The following is a 19634-nucleotide window of genomic DNA, read 5'->3' as shown; positions in this document are numbered from 1 at the left end:
GATCTAGATTAAATTAACTAAAAAGTATTAAATAATTCATATTCTGTACTAAGTATTTCTGTTCTCAGTCTTCATTATTTTGAAGTAGGTACCAAGTACCAGCTAACTTAATCGCCAGTTCTATGACAAAATATAACTGCGACTTATATGGCTGGTACCGACTTCAAATTATGAAGATTGAGTACAGAAATACTGAGTACAGAATAGGAATTTTTAAATAATACTTTTTAGTTCAGTTAAGAAAATTACTATTGTCTTTACTTTGGAAGAAACTTTTAATTTTTGTTTTAAAATAATAATTGTACTCTTATTCGTTATCCTTAAGATTTTCTATACATAGTATTTAACTTTAGGTTCATGAAAAGTGATCAGATCAACTATTTAACAAGATCCCATTTTTACTATTTGGGTAAGGAAGGGGAGAATTTCTCCCTTTTTCATTTTCTTTTTTTATCACATTTTGTTGACGCGGACGAAGTCGCGGGCAACAGCTAGTAAATAATAGAAGTCTTAAGTCCTTTTTACTTTTTATTTTCTAATCTGTATAATATGTTGTGTGTTGATAAAAAAAAAAACGTATTCTATTCTATTCTATTCTATTCTATTCTATTCTATTCTATTCTATTCTATTCTATTCTATTCTATTCTATTCTATTCTATTCTATTCTATTCTATTCTATTCTATTCTATTCTATTCTATTCTATTCTATTCTATTCTATTCTATTCTATTCTATTCTATTCTATTCTATTCTATTCTATTCTATTCTATTCTATTCTATTCTATTCTATTCTATTCTATTCTATTCTATTCTATTCTATTCTATTCTATTCTATTCTATTCTATTCTATTCTATTCTATTCTATTCTATTCTATTCTATTCTATTCTATTCTATTCTATTCTATTCTATTCTATTCTATTCTATTCTATTCTATTCTATTCTATTCTATTCTATTCTATTCTATTCTATTCTATTCTATTCTATTCTATTCTATTCTATTCTATTCTATTCTATTCTATTCTATTCTATTCTATTCTATTCTATTCTATTCTATTCTATTCTATTCTATTCTATTCTATTCTATTCTATTCTATTCTATTCTATTCTATTCTATTCTATTCTATTCTATTCTATTCTATTCTATTCTATTCTATTCTATTCTATTCTATTCTATTCTATTCTATTCTTATATTTTGATTTGTTGGTCCTAAAATATGGATTGTCCTATATTTTGTAGGACAATGTTACTCCATTACTATATAATAACTATTAACATATTGATATACAAAAAATCAGCTTGTTAGGGTTCCGTTTTTGGGTTCCATGGTCAACCAAGTTTTATTGATTACAGAACCCTTAAACAGAAATAATACAATTTAAATGTCAATAAAACACAAAAAAAAACTATCCTAATATCACAGTTAACCTATCAATAGAGCGTACGAGCGACGTTACAATATAAACTGACCGTGAGATGTATCAACGTAACGTTTAGAACTGTATTAGCCTAATCAGTTGATGAATATCCGTCGGAGCTAAATGGAGTGTTAAACAGTAATGCGTTTAAACAGGAGGGACGATAAATTGACTTAACCACGCGCTAAATTCCAGATGAGTCCGCTATTAAGTGGCAGTCGGGCCGGACTTTGTCAAAATCGCATTAAAACATCGTTGCTTATATGCGCTCATGGTGAAGAATAAATAATTATTGTTTGAATGTCCGTACAGAAAAGGTTGCTTACATGCGCTCATGGTGAAGAATAAAGAATTATTGTTTGAAAGTCCGTACAAAAAAGATTGTTTACATGCGCTCATGATGAGGAATAAAGAATTATTGTTTGAATGTCCATACAGAAAAGGTTGCTTACAAGCAATCATGGTGAAGAGTTAAGAATTATTGTTTGAATTTCCGTACAAAAAAGGTTGCTTACATGCGCTTATAGTGAAGAACAAAGAATTGTTTGCATGTTCGCACAGAAAAGGCTTCAAAACTGAGCCGATTCCGATGAAACTTGGAATAGAAATAAAATAGTTTGCGGGAAGAGTCATAGAATGTTTTTTTTTTTCAGAAAAATGTACGATCAACGGTAAGCTGTTTTAGGCGGATAGAGTTGCACAGCTTCTAGGTATAATAAATATTTTAGAATGTAACTATATATAAATTGATAAACAGACTGTATTTAAAATACCGTTGAAATTTCAATTTCTCGGAAAATGTAAAGTATGATTGAAATAAAATAATATTATTGCTAAAAATGTATTGAATGCTTTCAAATTAATTAAAATTTGGGCAGAAAATCAATCTGTCATGCAGTTATTATATTATCTAAGAATGAAGCTTTCAACTATCAGCAATTACCACCTTAAAAAAAAATTTTAGTAGTTAAAAAGATTACGTTACACATAATTTAGAAGAACCATTTGAAAGAAATTTAAAAATACACCTTCTTCCATTTGCACACAATATTTATGTAAAATTGGAACGATTTACATAATTTTCATCAATATTTAAATTTAATCTACGTTTTATATATCGCATCCGGCTTTGTTCTGCGCGGGCGAACGAAAACATTTTCATTTCTCAGTCATATTGGAGCTCCTCGGTTTGTTTATTCTCAATTTGTGAGTATTCCGTAAGCTTCTCACGTTATTGATAATATCGTTATTGTCAATGTTGCCAGAAACAAACTACCGGATTTGGCTTATCCCACTTACACTCATACGCTCGGTGTACCGTTTGAAATTCGACTTTAATGTGAGCGTCATAAAGTTAATTTTATCCGATTTGTAACACAACATAATTCAAATGCGAGACGATTTAACTTTATCATATTGTATGCTCGTCGTGGTCGTATAGGGCCCGTCTATTATTGTCCTCCTACATCAGCAAAATGTGACGTAATGTAATACAAAAAGTGTCAAACAATACTTTAGCAATTCCAAATTGTTATTTATTTACTCGGATCCCGTATTTTTATACTTAAAATACACATTTGATTGCAATTGTTCGGAATTAGGACGCATCACGTTGCAAAGCGCGACGCCTTTCTCACGTTGCTCTATGTTTAACTGTTTTTCGTTTTAGTTTGTTACGGAATTTTCGTATAAAAATCTCTCATTTGCGCCGGTTAGTCTCCAAACCGATGGCAGGTTGACAATTAGAATAATTCTAAATATTTGTGACATTTAGTCATAAAACATCTGTTTATTAATAAAGTAATAATTTCATATTATTTTCTATGGGTAATACACACCACCTCAGTCTGACTGGATGGTAAATACCTGAAAGACTTGTGTCACTACTTACTGGAACCAGACTACGGAAATATAATATTATTATTTAAGATTTTTTTTATATGCAAAACATAACACATATTAATATTCATTACACAATGAAAACATTTTTGTTACCGGAGGCCCAATCCCCTAACCCCTACCCTATTCCCTTTCCTACCCTCAACTATTCCCTTCCCTTCCCTTCCCTACCCTCCTCTATTACCCTATTCCCTCTTAAAAGGCCGGTAACGCACTTGCAGCTATTCTGATGCTGCGAGTGTCCATGGGCGACGGAAGTTGCTTTCCATCAGGTGACCCTTTTGCTCGTTTGCCCCCTTATTTCATAAAAAAAAATACGTTGGCAAGAACCCTCGACCTTGCGCATTTAACCACTGAGCCACAGAGGTCGTCAAAATGTTATGATCGTAGAATGCAATTTAATATGTAAAATGTAAGAAACTTCTTTTTAAATTTATACGACTTGGCTCGCATTTTCTGTTATTCACGGGCTAAGTAAGCTTTAATTACCTGCTGGCAAGCGCACAACGCTTACAAATTATTCTTCTACCTGAATTAACTTAAGTGCCTCGCGAGTCTAGAGATCCTAGTTTAGGTCGTAACGTAGTAAATAGAATAATTACGGTGAATCAGTCTGTAAAATAGAATAGCAGTAATTTAATTTGCCTGGCTTCGTAGGGATGTATATTAATAGTTGCACCGTCAAGCTGACTATTACACAGAAGTTCACTTTTCTAAAATCCTAAAATAGCACTGTCATATTGTCAACTGTAATATTTTTACCCCTGTTAATATTTTTGACAAAAATACTAAATAAGTAAATGGAATTTCTTTCAAAAACACAATCCTATTCTAGTTTTGTCATTTAACGGTTTGTATATTTTTGTGTTTATTATCGATGTTTTAGTAGAAATATTTATCAAAATATGACGGTATCGCTACATTATAGTATTGCTAAATAAAATAACTTTTTCCTTATTCTGACTGCAAAATACACATAACATCAGAATTATAGGAAACGTGCGAAACGGAAATGGTAGGCATCAATTCAGAAAATATAGTCTGTCAAGAAAGTGAAGAAATTAGAAAGTGGCAACATCGTAGTGGCATCTCTTTTTTATTAGATTGATTTGATGACACCACGATGTTGCCACTTTTTAATTTCTTCAGTTTCTTGACAGGCTATATTTTGTAAAAAAATACCTATTCTGAATTTAAAAAAAAACTTTGTGTTTGAATTTGAAAGTGTTGCAAACTGACATCGCTTATTTGAAAGTGGTAAGCTATATTATTTAATATAAATAACGCGTACTATACGAAGGCTTAAAAAGTTAATAGCATGGAATTTTTTAAACCCTCATAAAATATTTAATTATTTCAAAACCTTTCTTAAAAACATAATTGTTACAAGTTATTACTTACTATTTAAATTTGTTGATGCGGACATCCTAAAAACTCTAAAACTACACAAATCGATACAGCTAATTCCATGAAAAAATGCCCACACCCTTTTAGTGGGAGCGATACATCCTGTGTCACGACACATTCGACGAAACTCCACATGGAGCGTTTTATCTTAATGTCTAACATCACGAAAATGATATTTTTTTATTCGTCATACCATTCTTCGTCATTTTGACATTTGCCAGAAAAAGCGTACATTACGATGATTGCTTTATTCCGCCGTCGTGTGTTTGTGTATATTATATGAAACTAGAAAATTGTCTCTTAATAATTCATACTTATTTTTTAATGTCGGTGAAAAAGTTCTTCTATTTAGTTACTTTTGGATCACGAAAACTTTAAAAATAAAAAGGATACTAACGAATATAATATTTAAAACTGATACTTGTGTAATAATAAAAGTTAAAATAAAAGTTTGTTACTGCTAAGTTTATATTATAAGTGCCGATGTCTTACAGCGAACACGTATTTTCAAATGAGTATTTAGTATTATAATAAAACACACTGATATAGATATAAACAAGATTTATGTACTCCATTTTTAATGGAATTTAGTTGTATCTTGGCTGGTAAGGCGAAAAATACGACAGTCTGGTATGGAGGCACACTTTGGAAGCAATAAATAATTGTAGGCTACGTGTCACGCCCGCAAATTTAACGCCTTTGTGCTAGAAAGTGAAATATTGGTGCCGCTCTACAATCGCTACGACGAGCTACGAGCCGCTACGCCGCGTTACAAATGTGCTACGAAAGCGCTACGAATATGCTACAAGCTATTACGAGCCGCTACGCTGCGTACAAAATGTGCTACGAATATGCTACAAGCTGTTACGAGCCGCTACGCCGCATTACAAATGTGCTACGAAAGCGCTACGAATATGCTACAAGCTGCTACGAGCCGCTACGCTGCGTACAAAATGTGCTACGAATATGCTACAAGCTGTTACGAGCCGCTACGCCGCATTACAAATGTGCTACGAAAGCGCTACGAATATGCTACAAGCTGCTACGAGCCGCTACGCTGCGTACAAAATGTGCTACGAATATGCTACAAGCTGTTACGAGCCGCTACGCCACATTACAAATGTGCTACGAAAGCGCTACGAATATGCTACAAGCTGCTACGAGCCGCTACGCCGCGTACAAAATGTGCTACGAATATGCTACAAGCTGTTACGAGCCACTACGCTGCGTTACAAATGTGCAACGAATAAGCTACAAGCTGCTACGAGCCGCTACGCCGCGTACAAAATGTGCTACAAATATGCTACAAGCTGTTACGAGCTTCTCCAAATATGCTATAAGCTGTTATACGTATATAATAATAATTAGTAATGAGATACAAGCTGCTACGAATAAACTACAAAAAATACTGATTAAGAGCCAGCGACAGCTACACCTTCGCCACTTTATAAAAACTGGAAGCTTTTCTATTTTTCACTATGAGACACCTATATATTAGAGGTAAACACGACCAGCAACTATGGAGATCAGAACTAGATAGCTCCTAAAGTAACCACGACCGGAATTCCGGAGTTGCTGGTCGTTCTTAAATCTTACCTCTATAGGGGTCATATACAGGTAAACGTTTAGCTTTTAAGTATGGCTGTATTATCATTACTAGGCACAGAATGCGCTATATAATAATAATAGCTCCCACACCGGTTTCGGTGACGGTGGCCGGTTTCATTGAAACCAAGCCAGCTACGCAGGAGTAATTTTTTAGTGCCCAAGTGTGTGCGCAGTTGTGTACTGCGCACACACTTGGGCACTATAAAAAAGAGCACTCTCTATTCCTTTACTCTCATAACCCAGTGGGACGAAAGACCGACACGACCGGCGAGAGATCAGGCGCAGGACCGACTTTTTACATGCCCATCCGACGCATGGATCATCTTACTTGTCAGACAATCAGGTGATCAGCCTGCATTGTCCTAACCAAACTTGGAAATAACATGTTTCCAACGCGGGAATCGAACCCACGACCTCCGAGTCAAGAGCCGCGCTCTATACCACTAGACCACGGAGGCGAGGACCACGCTATATAATATTAATATGTTAAGTGCTACGTTAAAGCACGTTGCGAGTTTGCTACGTTATACGTTCGCTATAAACTAGTGCTACGGATTCTCTATATAATATTATCTACAAGCTGCCATGAATATGCTAAAAATTTATAATACTACGAGATACAAAATATACTACGTATGTTCTAGGCTACGCTATTTCCTACGAGCTGCAGGTGCGTTGCCGGCCTTTTAAGAGGGAATAGGGTAATAGGAGAGGGTAGGAATGGGAAGGGAATTGGAGAGATCTTACGAATATGTTACGTAAAACATCGAATTACTGCTAAGACAGGAATGTCAACCTTTTTAGACTGGATTTATATGCGGCGGCACAAACGTGTGGATTGGCCGCTACACCGCGAGATTACAAGCAAATGTATTTAACGATTTATTTAACTAGCGACGCGTCATGCTGTCATTTACATACATTTTCTTCAATTCGCGGTATAGCAGCCAAACCGCGCGTTCGGATGGACGCGTATAAATCCAGCCTTAGAATCTTCATGTTTATTCAAGCATATCTGCCGACGATAATAAAGCTATAAAATAAAGTTAGACATTCATTTTACCCCTTAAATTTTTTGTGTTTACTTTTAGAATCCCTTTCAAATGTATTAAATGTTTAATTTTGGAAACTCTAAAGCCCAGCATTCACGAGCGATCCATCAATCTATTTGGCACGCTGTCTTTTCCAAAATTCGTCCATGAATGTGAAAAGACTGTTGGTCCAAATGGATCAGCTCGACGCGATGGAATTCCGACTGCGCCGAGCCAATTGGCGCGGCGCGCTCGTGAATGCAGAAAACCAACGGTCCGGTTGGTCTGAGCCGTCGTACCATACGGCTCACTCGTTCGTGAATGGTGTTACTCGTGAGTAAAAGACGCCATTTTGATTTAACTTTGACTTTAGAACATGTGTGCTGTCGACGCCTACAGCCCTACACTATAATGATCAAATGGAACGGCTGGCTGGCGTGTTCGCGAATGCCATGAATTTGGCTAGGCGCGACATCAACTATCGAGCCAATGGCGCAAGATCCATATGAGTCGCTCGTGAATGCCTACCTTAAGCCTAGGGGACGACCGTGCCATCGTCCCAAACTGACCGCTTACCTTGTTTTATTAGGCATCAGTTACTACACGCATCGCACACGGCAGCCTGTATGCGGGCGTGGATAAACACACCTAACTGTATTCACACACTGTCATACAGTTCCGGGTCTGAAAAATCCATACCAATATTACGAATGTCAAAGTGGTTCTGTCTCTGAATGGCTGAACCGATTTAGATGGAAGGCAAGGAGATACCTAGAGAAACGGGAAACATAGGATAGTTTTGTTGCCAAAAACGTACGGTTCCCACGCGACATACTAATATCAGCTTAACGGAGTTGCGGACGCCGTCAGCTCTAGTACGATTATAATTATTATACTATATTATATAGGTAGACATGAAACTATCGTGATTTTGGGTTAATCGTTAGCCTTGTGCTTGAAATTAAGCATTAAAAATATGCGAGGTATATATTTTATGTGCAGTATTGAATATTTAAAATATTCGGGGAATCGGTGCCACATTTTTATGCCGGGAAAAAGCATAGTCCGTCAAACTCGTTCCATTGAGAAATTTGCATTTGATGACTGAAACGTCCAACGTTGTTTTGCCATATTATACGTTGTCATATTACTAGCTGTTGTCCGCAACTTCATCTGCGTCAATTTATGTCATTATGATTCAATCACTTTAATAATTTATTGGTGGAAAATTACGTTTCACAGCAATTATACCTATGCTCTTATTCAACTGTAGTATATTTAACATTAATTTTAATGTTTATACGACTGATATCGATAACACTTATCTGAGGATGATTCTATCGAAACTGCTATTCACTGTCAAATATAATAAGTAGTATGAGAGCAGTAAAAGTGCATAAAAAGAGCGTGAGAAATCTATAATTACTGTAATATTATACGACGTTATCTTCGTTATAAAGTCAAAGTTAATAACCGTCGTTTTTGAATATTAGATATTTGTTTTGAATTATGTTTTGAATATGATTTTATCATGTTAGTGATTTACATTATTAAATAGTAATTGATGTTTTATTAAATAAATTATAACAGAGCAAGGCATGACAAACCTGAGTATTTGGTATGATTTTAATCTTAGTAACTTGTCAATGTAAAAAAAAGCTCTTGCATAACAGACTGAATTTTTATCCTGTAAGGCCCCGTACGCACAGCTATTTTTCATCGCGTGATTTTTATTCACGCGAATTTATTCATATATTTTTATCGGCAGTGGCGATACTCTTACAAGATTCAATGTGTTACAATCGCGAGAAAAAATCCGCGCGGTTAAAATATTCAATGCGGACAGGCCCTAACATGGGATATGGGGGCCACAGCAAGTGTACATTGTTATATTTTTTTTTATGAAATAAGGGGGCAAACGAGGAAACGGGTCACCTGATGGAAAGCAACTTCCGTCGCCCATGGACACTCGCAGCATCAGAAGAGCTGCAGGTGCGTTGCCGGCCTTTAAGAGGGAATAGGGTAATAGGGGAGGGGATGGGAAGGGTATTTTACCCTTCACTACGTAGGAGAACTCTGTTATCTTCAGTAGCTCTGCTGTTCACAGTAAAGGTAGTAATTGCAAACGCAATTTTATTTTGTTACTTCAGTTTAGAATTCCGATGCGGTCTCCCAGGCCCAGGACTTTTCGGTTTATGTAAGAAATATTATGAATACTTGATATTGCTTGCGACTTCCTTTTGAGTAGAGATTAGTTTTCTTACATAAAATTGGGGGGCAAACCAGCAAACAGATCACCTGATCGAAAGCAACTACCGTCGCCCATGGACACTCGCAACATCACAAAAGTGCGTTGCCGGCCTTTAAGAGCTCTCTTCTTGAAGGATTGCAGGTCGTAATGATGACGACAGTTGGGTAGAACCGGTTTTTCGATAAAATTGCTCGGGGAAGTAGGAAGTATGAGTAGTATGTCTTTACTAAATTTTATCTAAATCTCTTCAGGTGTTGATGAAGAGGCAGACAAACATGTTATATTACTTTCACATTTTTATGTAATTAGTCGGGATTATATCGTCCATAATTGATTCTATTTTAAGCTGATATACGTAAAAAACGTACTTTATAGTATATAATGGCATTGTTATTGAAATATATTCAAACAAAATAAATTACTTTGAGGTCGATTAAATGAAGGTGGCTAAGTTGTATGTAGTATGATGAAATATAATTTTGTAATTAATTGGATTTGAGTGATAAAAAATAGTTTATATATAGTTTTTTTTCTACGGACGCTTCATACCACGTCAGTCTGGTCCCATTCTAAGTACCTGAAGGACTTGTGTTACGGACAACGGAAATAATATTATATTTCAAACTTTTATATTATACATAATATTATATTTAAAATTTTTATTATATCATACACATAATAATAATTAATACACAATGACCAAAGAACATTGTAAACGTTTCTGTCGGCGGACCCTCGAACGACCCCCGGCTTAAGCTGCTACCACGCCATCAACCACTGAGCCACAGAGGTCTTCAAAAAGTCAAGATGTCATTTAAAACACACTTCTCAAGACAGTTTTGTAATAAAAGAAAACTAGACCAAAATCGCGGGTTCGTTCATTTTGGGGCTACTGTGACTGAAGTAGGATTTTGTTATATATATTTATTTTAGATAAAAACTTTTGTTGTTGTTGTACTATGTAGATAAAAATACGATGTTTTTTTATCTACATAGTAGGTAGTAGGTACGTTACTCATATCCACAAGCTTAGTTCACATTTGGCTTGATTTACCTAATGAAACATTAAGACAAATGAAATACTCCTGGAAAAATAATATTCAACATTAAAAATTACACTATGTTAAATTTTTGACAAATTTTAATTTAAACCACATTCGGGTTCTCCATCAAGTGATATTTATTCGTAAAATAAATCCCCACATCCGGAACATTTTGTATGAATTATCTCGCCGGTGAATTTATGTTGCGGATTTTTACTAGCTAACAACTGTAGCTGAGCCATTACACATTTCACATAAATTTCCCCATTCGTTTCCATTTGCTTCACAATTTCCGTTCATTTTAATAAAGGTGACAAATTCGTGAGAATCTTATTTGCCTTTACAGTGGATATAATATTTCACTGTAGCCAAAACATATATATTCGGTTTAGAATAGGTAAGTTTAAACCTACTTTATTGTATTCTTTAATATACGTGGGAGAGCCATGCTTCGGCACGACTGGGCCGGCTCGACCGGATAAATACCACGTTCTCACAGAAAACCGGCGTGAAACAGCGCTTGCGCTGTGTGTTTCGCCGAGTGAGTGAGTTTACCGGAGGCCCAATCCCCTAACTCCTACCCTATTCCCTTCCCTACCCTCAACTATTCCCTTCCCTTCCCTACCCTCCCCTATTACCCTATTCCCTCTTAAAAGGCCGGCAACGCACTTGCAGCTCTTCTGATGCTGCGAGTGTCCATGGGCGACGGAAGTTGCTTTCCATGTGACCCGTTTGCTCGTTTGCCCCCTTGTTTCATAAAAAAAAAATACTTTCTTTAACCGTAATAGTATTCAATGTTTTTAGGCTTAGGTTCTGTCTAGCTAGTTAGAGCTAGTCTCCGGAATCTGAAATTCCGTGAGACTAGCGCAGACGTTCGTTTTTCTTAAGAGGGCGACTAACCCCAAAAATCAAACATCGTCCTTCTCTCTTCACACTCACGCCCTCTTTCATATGCCAGGTGAAGAAGAACGACGCGGATTCATCGCCAAATTAGTTTTTTCTCAATAACTCGATAAATATACAATATTTTAAAAATCCGCTTCGTCGATCTCTCAATGATAGAATTTTATACAATGTGTTAAAATATTAACTTATTTCAATGCACAGTTACGGCAATAGATGAAAAATTCGTAAAAATTAGATGCATCTTTTTGATTTTTTTCTATCGAGAAAATTATAAGATATCGTATTTTTGCTCAGATCGAATTCTCAGAAATATAATGTAGTATCTTATTTTAGAAAATGAAACAATTCGGGGCTTATTTTGAAGTAAAAAAATGAATTATAAAACCGACACTTTAGGGTTAGTCGACCCCTTAAGTCACGAACGCGCTGGCTTGCACTCAAAACGTACGAGCGGAATTCGTTCCGTTTGGAAAAAAAGCGAACATGTGCGTCAGGTAATGTATTTTCTACTGATTCAAGCCAGCGTAAGGCCGAAAACATTGGCATACTTTTACGGTTAAAGAAAGGATAATATTATAGAATACAGTTCCGAAAAATTTTCAACCAACGACCCATAAGGTCGTTAGTTGAAAATTATAATACACATAAATGGACTAATACTGGAATAACAACGTAATGAAGGATTTGTTGCATCGTCCAAGCTCTACGATTTTTGCCATGGTGGATAATGGTAGTCACTTCTTGTAATGAAATTTTAAATATTTACGTTCATCCCATAATTGAGGGTCGCATGCGAAATCATTTCTGTGATTCATAAAGCAAGGAACGAATGAAGGAAATAAGATTACGAGAGACAATCGTAAAGATAACAAAAATCTTTGATCTTTAACTGTATATTTTTTCTGCAAACAGAACTCCCATCGAAACCAGTGATCTTTGATGAGTACGGGAAGGAAGTAGCCGGCGTGGCGGGCCCTTACAACGAGGGCGACGGCTTCAAGCTAATCTGCTCCGTCAGTGGAGGTGAGTTATACAATTTCACTTAATTTCCGCTTTTCTGAAATATCTATACAAATGTTGACCTTTGTATGGAATATAGTCAAATCGATCTACGTAATTTGGCCGGGTAGTGTCAAATTGATGATTTTCGAATTAGTGATTGGTGAGTTTTTTTCTTAATAAATCGATAAATATACAACATTTTAAAAATCCGCCAGGCCAATGTCTTAACGATAGAATTTTATACAATGTGTTAAAATATTAACTTAGTTTAATACACGGCTGTGGCAAAAGATGAATCGTTTCTTTTTCGTGAAAATTATATGCATCTTTGTGATTTTTTCTATCGAGAACATTTTAGGATAATATCGTGTTTGGCTCAGATCAAATTCTTAGAAACTTAGTGTAGTATTAAATTTATGTATAGAAAATGAAACAATTTGGGGCTAATTTTCAAGCATAAAAAAGAATTGTAAAATCGACCATTTTTACGTAGATAACATTTAACATGCCTTCGTACTTCGAATTTCATTTTACTTCAACTATTTTGTCGCCATTCGATTCGAGTTCGAGAGAATGTAATAATGTTGCTCGAGTATTCCTCGAGCAACATTATTATATTTACAAAAAGTTCTCTAACTGTTAATACTAAAGAAAATTAATAAAAAATACTTAACACTATAGATAAATAATAATATTCTATACACGAGATTAAAAGTATCCATAGATTAATTTTAGAGTTCAAAGATTAAGAATGAATTTTAAATGCCCTTAAATATGCATTGGTTTCATTAAAATTTCCGAGCGGAAGTAGGAAATTCTGACGTCACAAAAAATATAAGACTAGCCTCAGAGAACACGGAAAACTGCTGTAATTAGTCTTCTACTCTAAAGCTAGAAAAGTAAATTCTTAGCTAAACTTTAAAATGTATAAACATTACTTACAGAGATATTTACTTGGCACAAAAAGCGTAGTTGCGGTCTTAAGTTCAGCGCAGTATGACTTTGCAACGTGATAAATTCTGTCTGAGAAATGCAACAAGCTCGGTGAAAAACAATAGAATGCACTCGGAATTTTGGCAACGATAAAAAAACACTTAGGAATCGTATTTACCGCTGCTGTTTTTAGTTTCCCACCTTAGTTCCCAAGAGGGGTTTAACATTTAGTATTTTACTTCATCGGGAGCAATCGGACTTCCGAAAACGAGGAGGTTCTATATTCGTTTGTATATTTTTTTTGTACGTTCAATGATTACTCAGCCCCAAAAATTGCTAAAATCCCTGACAAAGAATTATTCTTTGTCAAGCATTTTAGCAAGAAAGGCGGTACCAGCCTAAGTGTGTGTATTATATACACACGTTGGCTGATACTGCCTTCAAAAGTGTGAACATTGAGTAGAGAAATCGTTGAATTTTAGGAGAATTCTAAAAAAGCCACTGTTTAAATTACAACAACTATTCAGTTTTGTGAATTGGATGTCGGTTTACAATTTTTTGTTTAAAAATTATAATTGTAGAATACTCATTAATATTTAAGTTAAGAATTAGTACTTATTACAAGATTAAGGGCCTGTTTCACCACTTTCTGATAAAGCGCCTAATATAGGCTATTAACAACTTTTTTGACAGATTTTCCATACTTGATCTGTCAAGTTAATTGGTGGATAGCCTTATCAGGAAGTGGTGAAACAGGCCCTAAATATTTTTTTTTAAGTTTTATTGAGCTAAAGAAAACTGTAAATTAATACAACTAATGAATCGTTTCGATTATTATATTTGATACACCTACAACATTAAACCTTTCACTAAAATTGAGTAGCCGCGACGCTGACAAAATTAAAATTAAAACTTGCTACAACGGGACAAAGTCCAAAATTTAATCAGAGCCGTGGTGAGCGGAGCACTAATATTTAAATGTTCACGACGGGTGGCAGCTGTACCGCAGTAATTGTATAGGGTGAGAAATTCCTAGTAAATCGCGTGATAAGGACTGTCGTATTTCTAGGGGGTAGCATAAAAGTCGCAGCCATCTGGCTGAATTAATAAAGTAATTGGTGAGCTAATTAGCGGCGAAGTTGGCTTATTAACCGCCTGATTTAACAAAATGGCAGCGCTATAAATATGACATAAAAGGGAGATTTTCCACGCAATCAATTTTTCGCCCGTTACGTGTGCAGGAACAATAAAATCGGCCAAGTGCGAGTCGGACACGCGCACGAAGTGTTTCAGTATCGTTATAGAGCAAAAATAGGTCAAAATTTGTGCTTTTTGTATGGGAGCCCCCTTAAATTTTTATTTTATCTTAATATTATTATTAATTTTATTGAAGTAGATATAAATAACAAATACCTTTGTGCAAATATCAAGTGCCTACCTGTTGCCATTATTGATATCGAACAAAAAAGGCCCAAAAAATCACATAATATGTTGTATGGGAGCCCCCCTATATATATTTTTTTTTTGTTTTTAGTATTCGTTGTTATAGTGGTCACAGATATAATACACAATCTGTAAAAAAATCAGAAGTCTAGCTATAGCGCTTCTTGAGATACAGCCTGGAGACCGATAGACGGACAGACAACGGAGTCTTAGTAATAGGGCCCCGTTTTTACCCTTTGGGTAGGGAACCCTAAAAATCAAAAGGATTATTGTGAACCTTTTATACGATAGCGTAATTTAAAAACCTTTGTGGTATTACAATTTCTGAATCAAAGCCGAAAACGGGCTTAACATTCAGATTACGTACGATACTTTGACTTTATAAAATATATAAAACAATATTATAGGATAAGTGACTTTGGCCCGAAAACATTACAAGCCATTACAAAATTCAAAGAGAATTAATAATTGTAATGAATATTAAGGCTTACGAATTTTACTGTTGCAATTTAAACTTACACTCATGTACAGCAAGGAAAGTTTTGAAAAAACTCTCATCTCTTGTTACTGTTATTCATGTTGTTAGCGACGAGACATACGTTGCGCCCGCGACGTAACCTTGCCGCAATTCATAATGTGGAAAGAAGTTCTTTCTTTCTTTCCTTCTTTCAATTATAAATTAATATTAATTGCCTATGGTAATTTATCGCCGTCGCGCTCGCGCATCCACCGTGCGCGGTGAAAATCCAATTGTTTAATTTCTCTCCCCCGTAGGCTACACACGACATTTCTAGAACATTATTTTTATAACGAGCAAAAGGCCCACCACACATTCCCACCACTGCAACTCCTGTGTCGCCAGGATCAACAGTGGTGACCAACCAGAAGAAAGAAAAGAATCTAGAACATTCACAGAGAATCCGATTTTGTCCCCAGGTGTTCCCGCTCCTCGCGTGCAATGGCTGGAGGGTGACAAGGTGATGACGTCACTCAGCTCCCGAGATAACCAGGGGAGTGGCAGCCGCTCGCTCACTCTGGTCATCGTCAACGCCACTAGGAGACATCTGTCCGCAGTATACACGTGTTCGGCTGAGAACACGCCTCTCGCCCCACCGCAGCGGACGTCCGTTCGCTTAGATCTGTATTGTAAGTATCTTCTATCTGGGTACCTAATAATTCAACCCATACATGTGTAGATTGCCCCTCCAGTTTCTTAACAATCTTAAAGTTTTCGTGGCTCGTTTTATGGTTGTTTTTAGGGTTCCGTAGCCAAATGGCAAAAAACGGAACCCTTATAGATTCGTCATGTCTGTCTGTCTGTCCGTATGTCACAGTCACTTTTCTCCGAAACTATAAGAGCTATACTATTGAAACTTGGTAAGTAGATGTAGTATGTGAACCGCATTACGATTTTGATACAAAAATGGAAAAATTATTAAAAATTTTAGGGGTGTATACAACTGAAACAAAAAAAAATTCATGTAACCTATGCGTGTGGGGTATCTATGGATAGGTATTTAAAAATCATATTGAGGTTTCTAATATCATTTTTTCTAACCTGAATAGTTTGCGAGAGACACTCTTCAAAGTGGTAAAATGTGTGTCGTCCGCCCCCCCACTTCTAAAGTAGGGGCATGATAAGTCTAATAAAAATATAATATGATGTACATTACTACAAAAACTACCAAAGAAAATTGGTTTGAACGAGATCTAGCAAGTAGTTTTTTTTATACGTCATAAATGGTAAATCTTAATTTAACTTTCATTAAATCAACTGAAATATTAAAAAAAATCAAAAACCTGCTAATTTCATAAAAATAAACCTTATTGCTGCTGCGGAACCCTTCATGGGCGAGTCCAACTCGCACTTGGCCGGTTTTTTTAAACTTAAGAATAACTTACATTTATATAGGATTCTTCTTTTTTGTTCGTTTATTTAACACTGGCAGACGTAACCTTCTAGTTGGAAAATAAGAAATAAATGGTTATCTATCTCAATCCACAAGTTTGTACGTTTATGAGCATTTTTTAACAAAAATGCTCATAAACGTACAAAAATATGACATAAGAATGTGGCAAAATTTTATTTTTTTCAATGGAAATTTAATTGGTATCCAATACTCATTAAATGATTAATGTGTAATTTTTGGTCATCCATTACACATTAAAAGAAGTAATGAGTAATGTGAATATTCACATTACTCGTTTGGACACTGGTCGCGAATCAGGTATTCGGGAATTCTGTTGGGGCCAAGTTGTAGATCTCTCCGTCCTGATTAAAATGAGCCCTCACTCGGGGGGTCCAGGACTAAAGACGGCTGAGTTATGAGCTGAGGGGTTTTCTTCCAGGGGGGGGGGGGGGGGGGGGCTATTGATGCTAGATGATTCCTACCACTCCGTTGCGGCAAAATTCGTTTATCGCGCGGGAATCGTACATGTTTCCGGGTTAAAAAGTATCCTTTGTCCTTTCCCGGAACTCAAAGTATCTACATACTCAAATAAAAGTTGTTACAATTTTCATTAGACTGCCTCTCTCTTTTCATCTTGTTATAATTCCATAAAGGATTTTCTTCTCTCTCACACTCTTTGTTGGTCTATGCATTATAAGTTTATGATAATATTATACTTACTTCGTGATTTTGTTAATTTAAGTTACTTAAATACCTAAACATTATCTCTTCTCCTCGGTGTTTCATAATATTGGAGCTTATTACTCTGCTAATAAATGTTGAAGTATTCTTAAAGCAACTAATAATATTTCTAATTATAAGTTTATTTTGCAGTATACAACATGCCATGTAAATTGTAATCATAATGAAGGCAAAACGTGTTACTGTCTGTGTGTTTTTATAACTGCTTCATGCAAAAACTACTAAATAGATTCTGGTGAAATTGTATTTAATGATTTCTGAAGTTTACGCGAGTCTTATGACATTATAAGGTTAAAACAGTTATGGATTTTTATCGTGGAACACTTTTATTAATCCCGACGTTTCGGCTGCTTTACAGCGGCCGTGGTCACGGGTGGTCACTGGTCAGTCCACCGATGACCACGGCCGCTGTAAAGCGGTCGAAAAGTCGGAATTAATGAAATTGTATTTGTTGAGTCTCTAGTCATAAGATAGGCTAGATGTTATCTCAAGAAAGTAAATTAGTGTATAAGAAACGTATTCTTTTTTACTAAATCTAATAAAAAAGAGATGTATTTTTTCTGCGTTTACGAGATTTGAAGCCGCAGGCAAAAGGTAGTGATTTTAAAAAGTAAAACGAATCACCTCTCAAAAGGAAAGTTTTAATGACAGTCTTTGAAAATATTTGTAAGCATTTCATCACCATGAAAATATTCCAGACCAATTTCTGAGGGAAAGTCAACTACTTATAGTAGCGGACTCTACTTTGAAACTAGTCGAGTATTATAGAAGTTTCAGATAAAGAGATATTGTATTTGCTCTGTAGAAACAGTCTCGACTTGAGTACCATTACATAACTAGGCACGTGTAATCTGGTTGTATTATTCGATAATCGATTATATCTTTGTGTCTTACCAAAGGACGAAGGTACAAACACCAGCATTTTTTTATGTATACAGTAAGTTTAAATGTTATGATAAACATGTCATTAAAAAAGTAAAATTATATTGTGAATAATGAGGTACTATTCATGTTATGTCACAGCTACCGCATTCATTTTAAATTGACACTAACAAACGAATTGTACAATCAACCCTCAAGTAACATCGTGATTTTTTTTTATATAACTAACATCGTGGGGTAAAATTTAACCCCACATAAAAACTTGAAACAATGATATAATGTTTAAAAATCAAATAGACAAAATTAAAAAAAAAATCTACACATTACAAATATTCAATCCTGTATAATTCTTCCATTTTTCATACTTTTATCACTTTCCAGCTCCGTTTCAGTGCCAGTTTCATGATTTCTGCGGTCCTACGGTGCGTCTTCTAAATAACACTAAAATTGGCCATGGAATCCCATAAATGTTGTTTTTCGTGAAAAACTTCGTCTTCTAAAATGTTATTAACTAATTTATTAGATAAAAAAATATTCATATGGCCTTAGTTACATAAATATTATAGACAAAACAATTTTTATAATACTAAAAAAAACTAAATACGTATTGAACATCGTGGGGTAAAAACTTACCCCATAGGTCTGCACAGCTCAAACGGACGTCTTTTCGCCTACTACGAGTCTCTATACTGAGAATACTTAAAAAGCATTAAATGTACTTTCAATAGAAAAAAATATTATTGCAGCTTTTATGCGAGTTGGGTAGAAATTAACCCCCCGATGTTACTTAAGGGTTAATATACAAATCGAGTGTAATCAGTTCGGACAACGTTTAATAAATGATGGACATATCACAGAACGCCGAAATAAAATACACGCGGAGCATTCGATCCATAAAATTCAGTTATAGTTTTATGTTTAGTGAAATATGTGCGGAGTTTCTGGGTCAATTTGCATCGGAGTGGAATAAAACCCTTTCGGCGAATACGCAGCTCTTAGGAGGCGATATTATGAGGCAATTTCTCATCGAACTTGAGAATTTTTCCGTTAAATAAAACAAGTTTATGAACCGATGTTTATATTTAAAAGGGAAAGATACTCGGAACGGTAAATTTAGCGTGAGTAGTATTTATCGAAAGGGCAACCTCAGTCGTGTTTTAT

The 19634-nt window shown here is 35.4% G+C and overlaps 1 protein-coding gene across 2 annotated transcripts in view; it reads left to right on the top strand.

The window, feature by feature from the left end:
* The window catches only part of LOC121729149 (hemicentin-1-like), a 226260-nt gene that overhangs the window by 159856 nt on the left and 46770 nt on the right, over positions 1-19634 (top strand). For both annotated transcript variants that reach the window (XM_042117556.1, XM_042117555.1), the window contains exons 5-6: positions 12475-12585; positions 15877-16086. In XM_042117556.1, the coding sequence (XP_041973490.1) occupies positions 12475-12585; positions 15877-16086 (321 nt within the window). The remainder of the gene's footprint in view (positions 1-12474; positions 12586-15876; positions 16087-19634) is intronic.

Source organism: Aricia agestis, chromosome 7 (assembly GCF_905147365.1).
Source record: "Aricia agestis chromosome 7, ilAriAges1.1, whole genome shotgun sequence".
NCBI lineage: Eukaryota > Metazoa > Arthropoda > Insecta > Lepidoptera > Lycaenidae > Aricia > Aricia agestis.
This window is presented reverse-complemented; position numbering and strand designations above follow the sequence as displayed.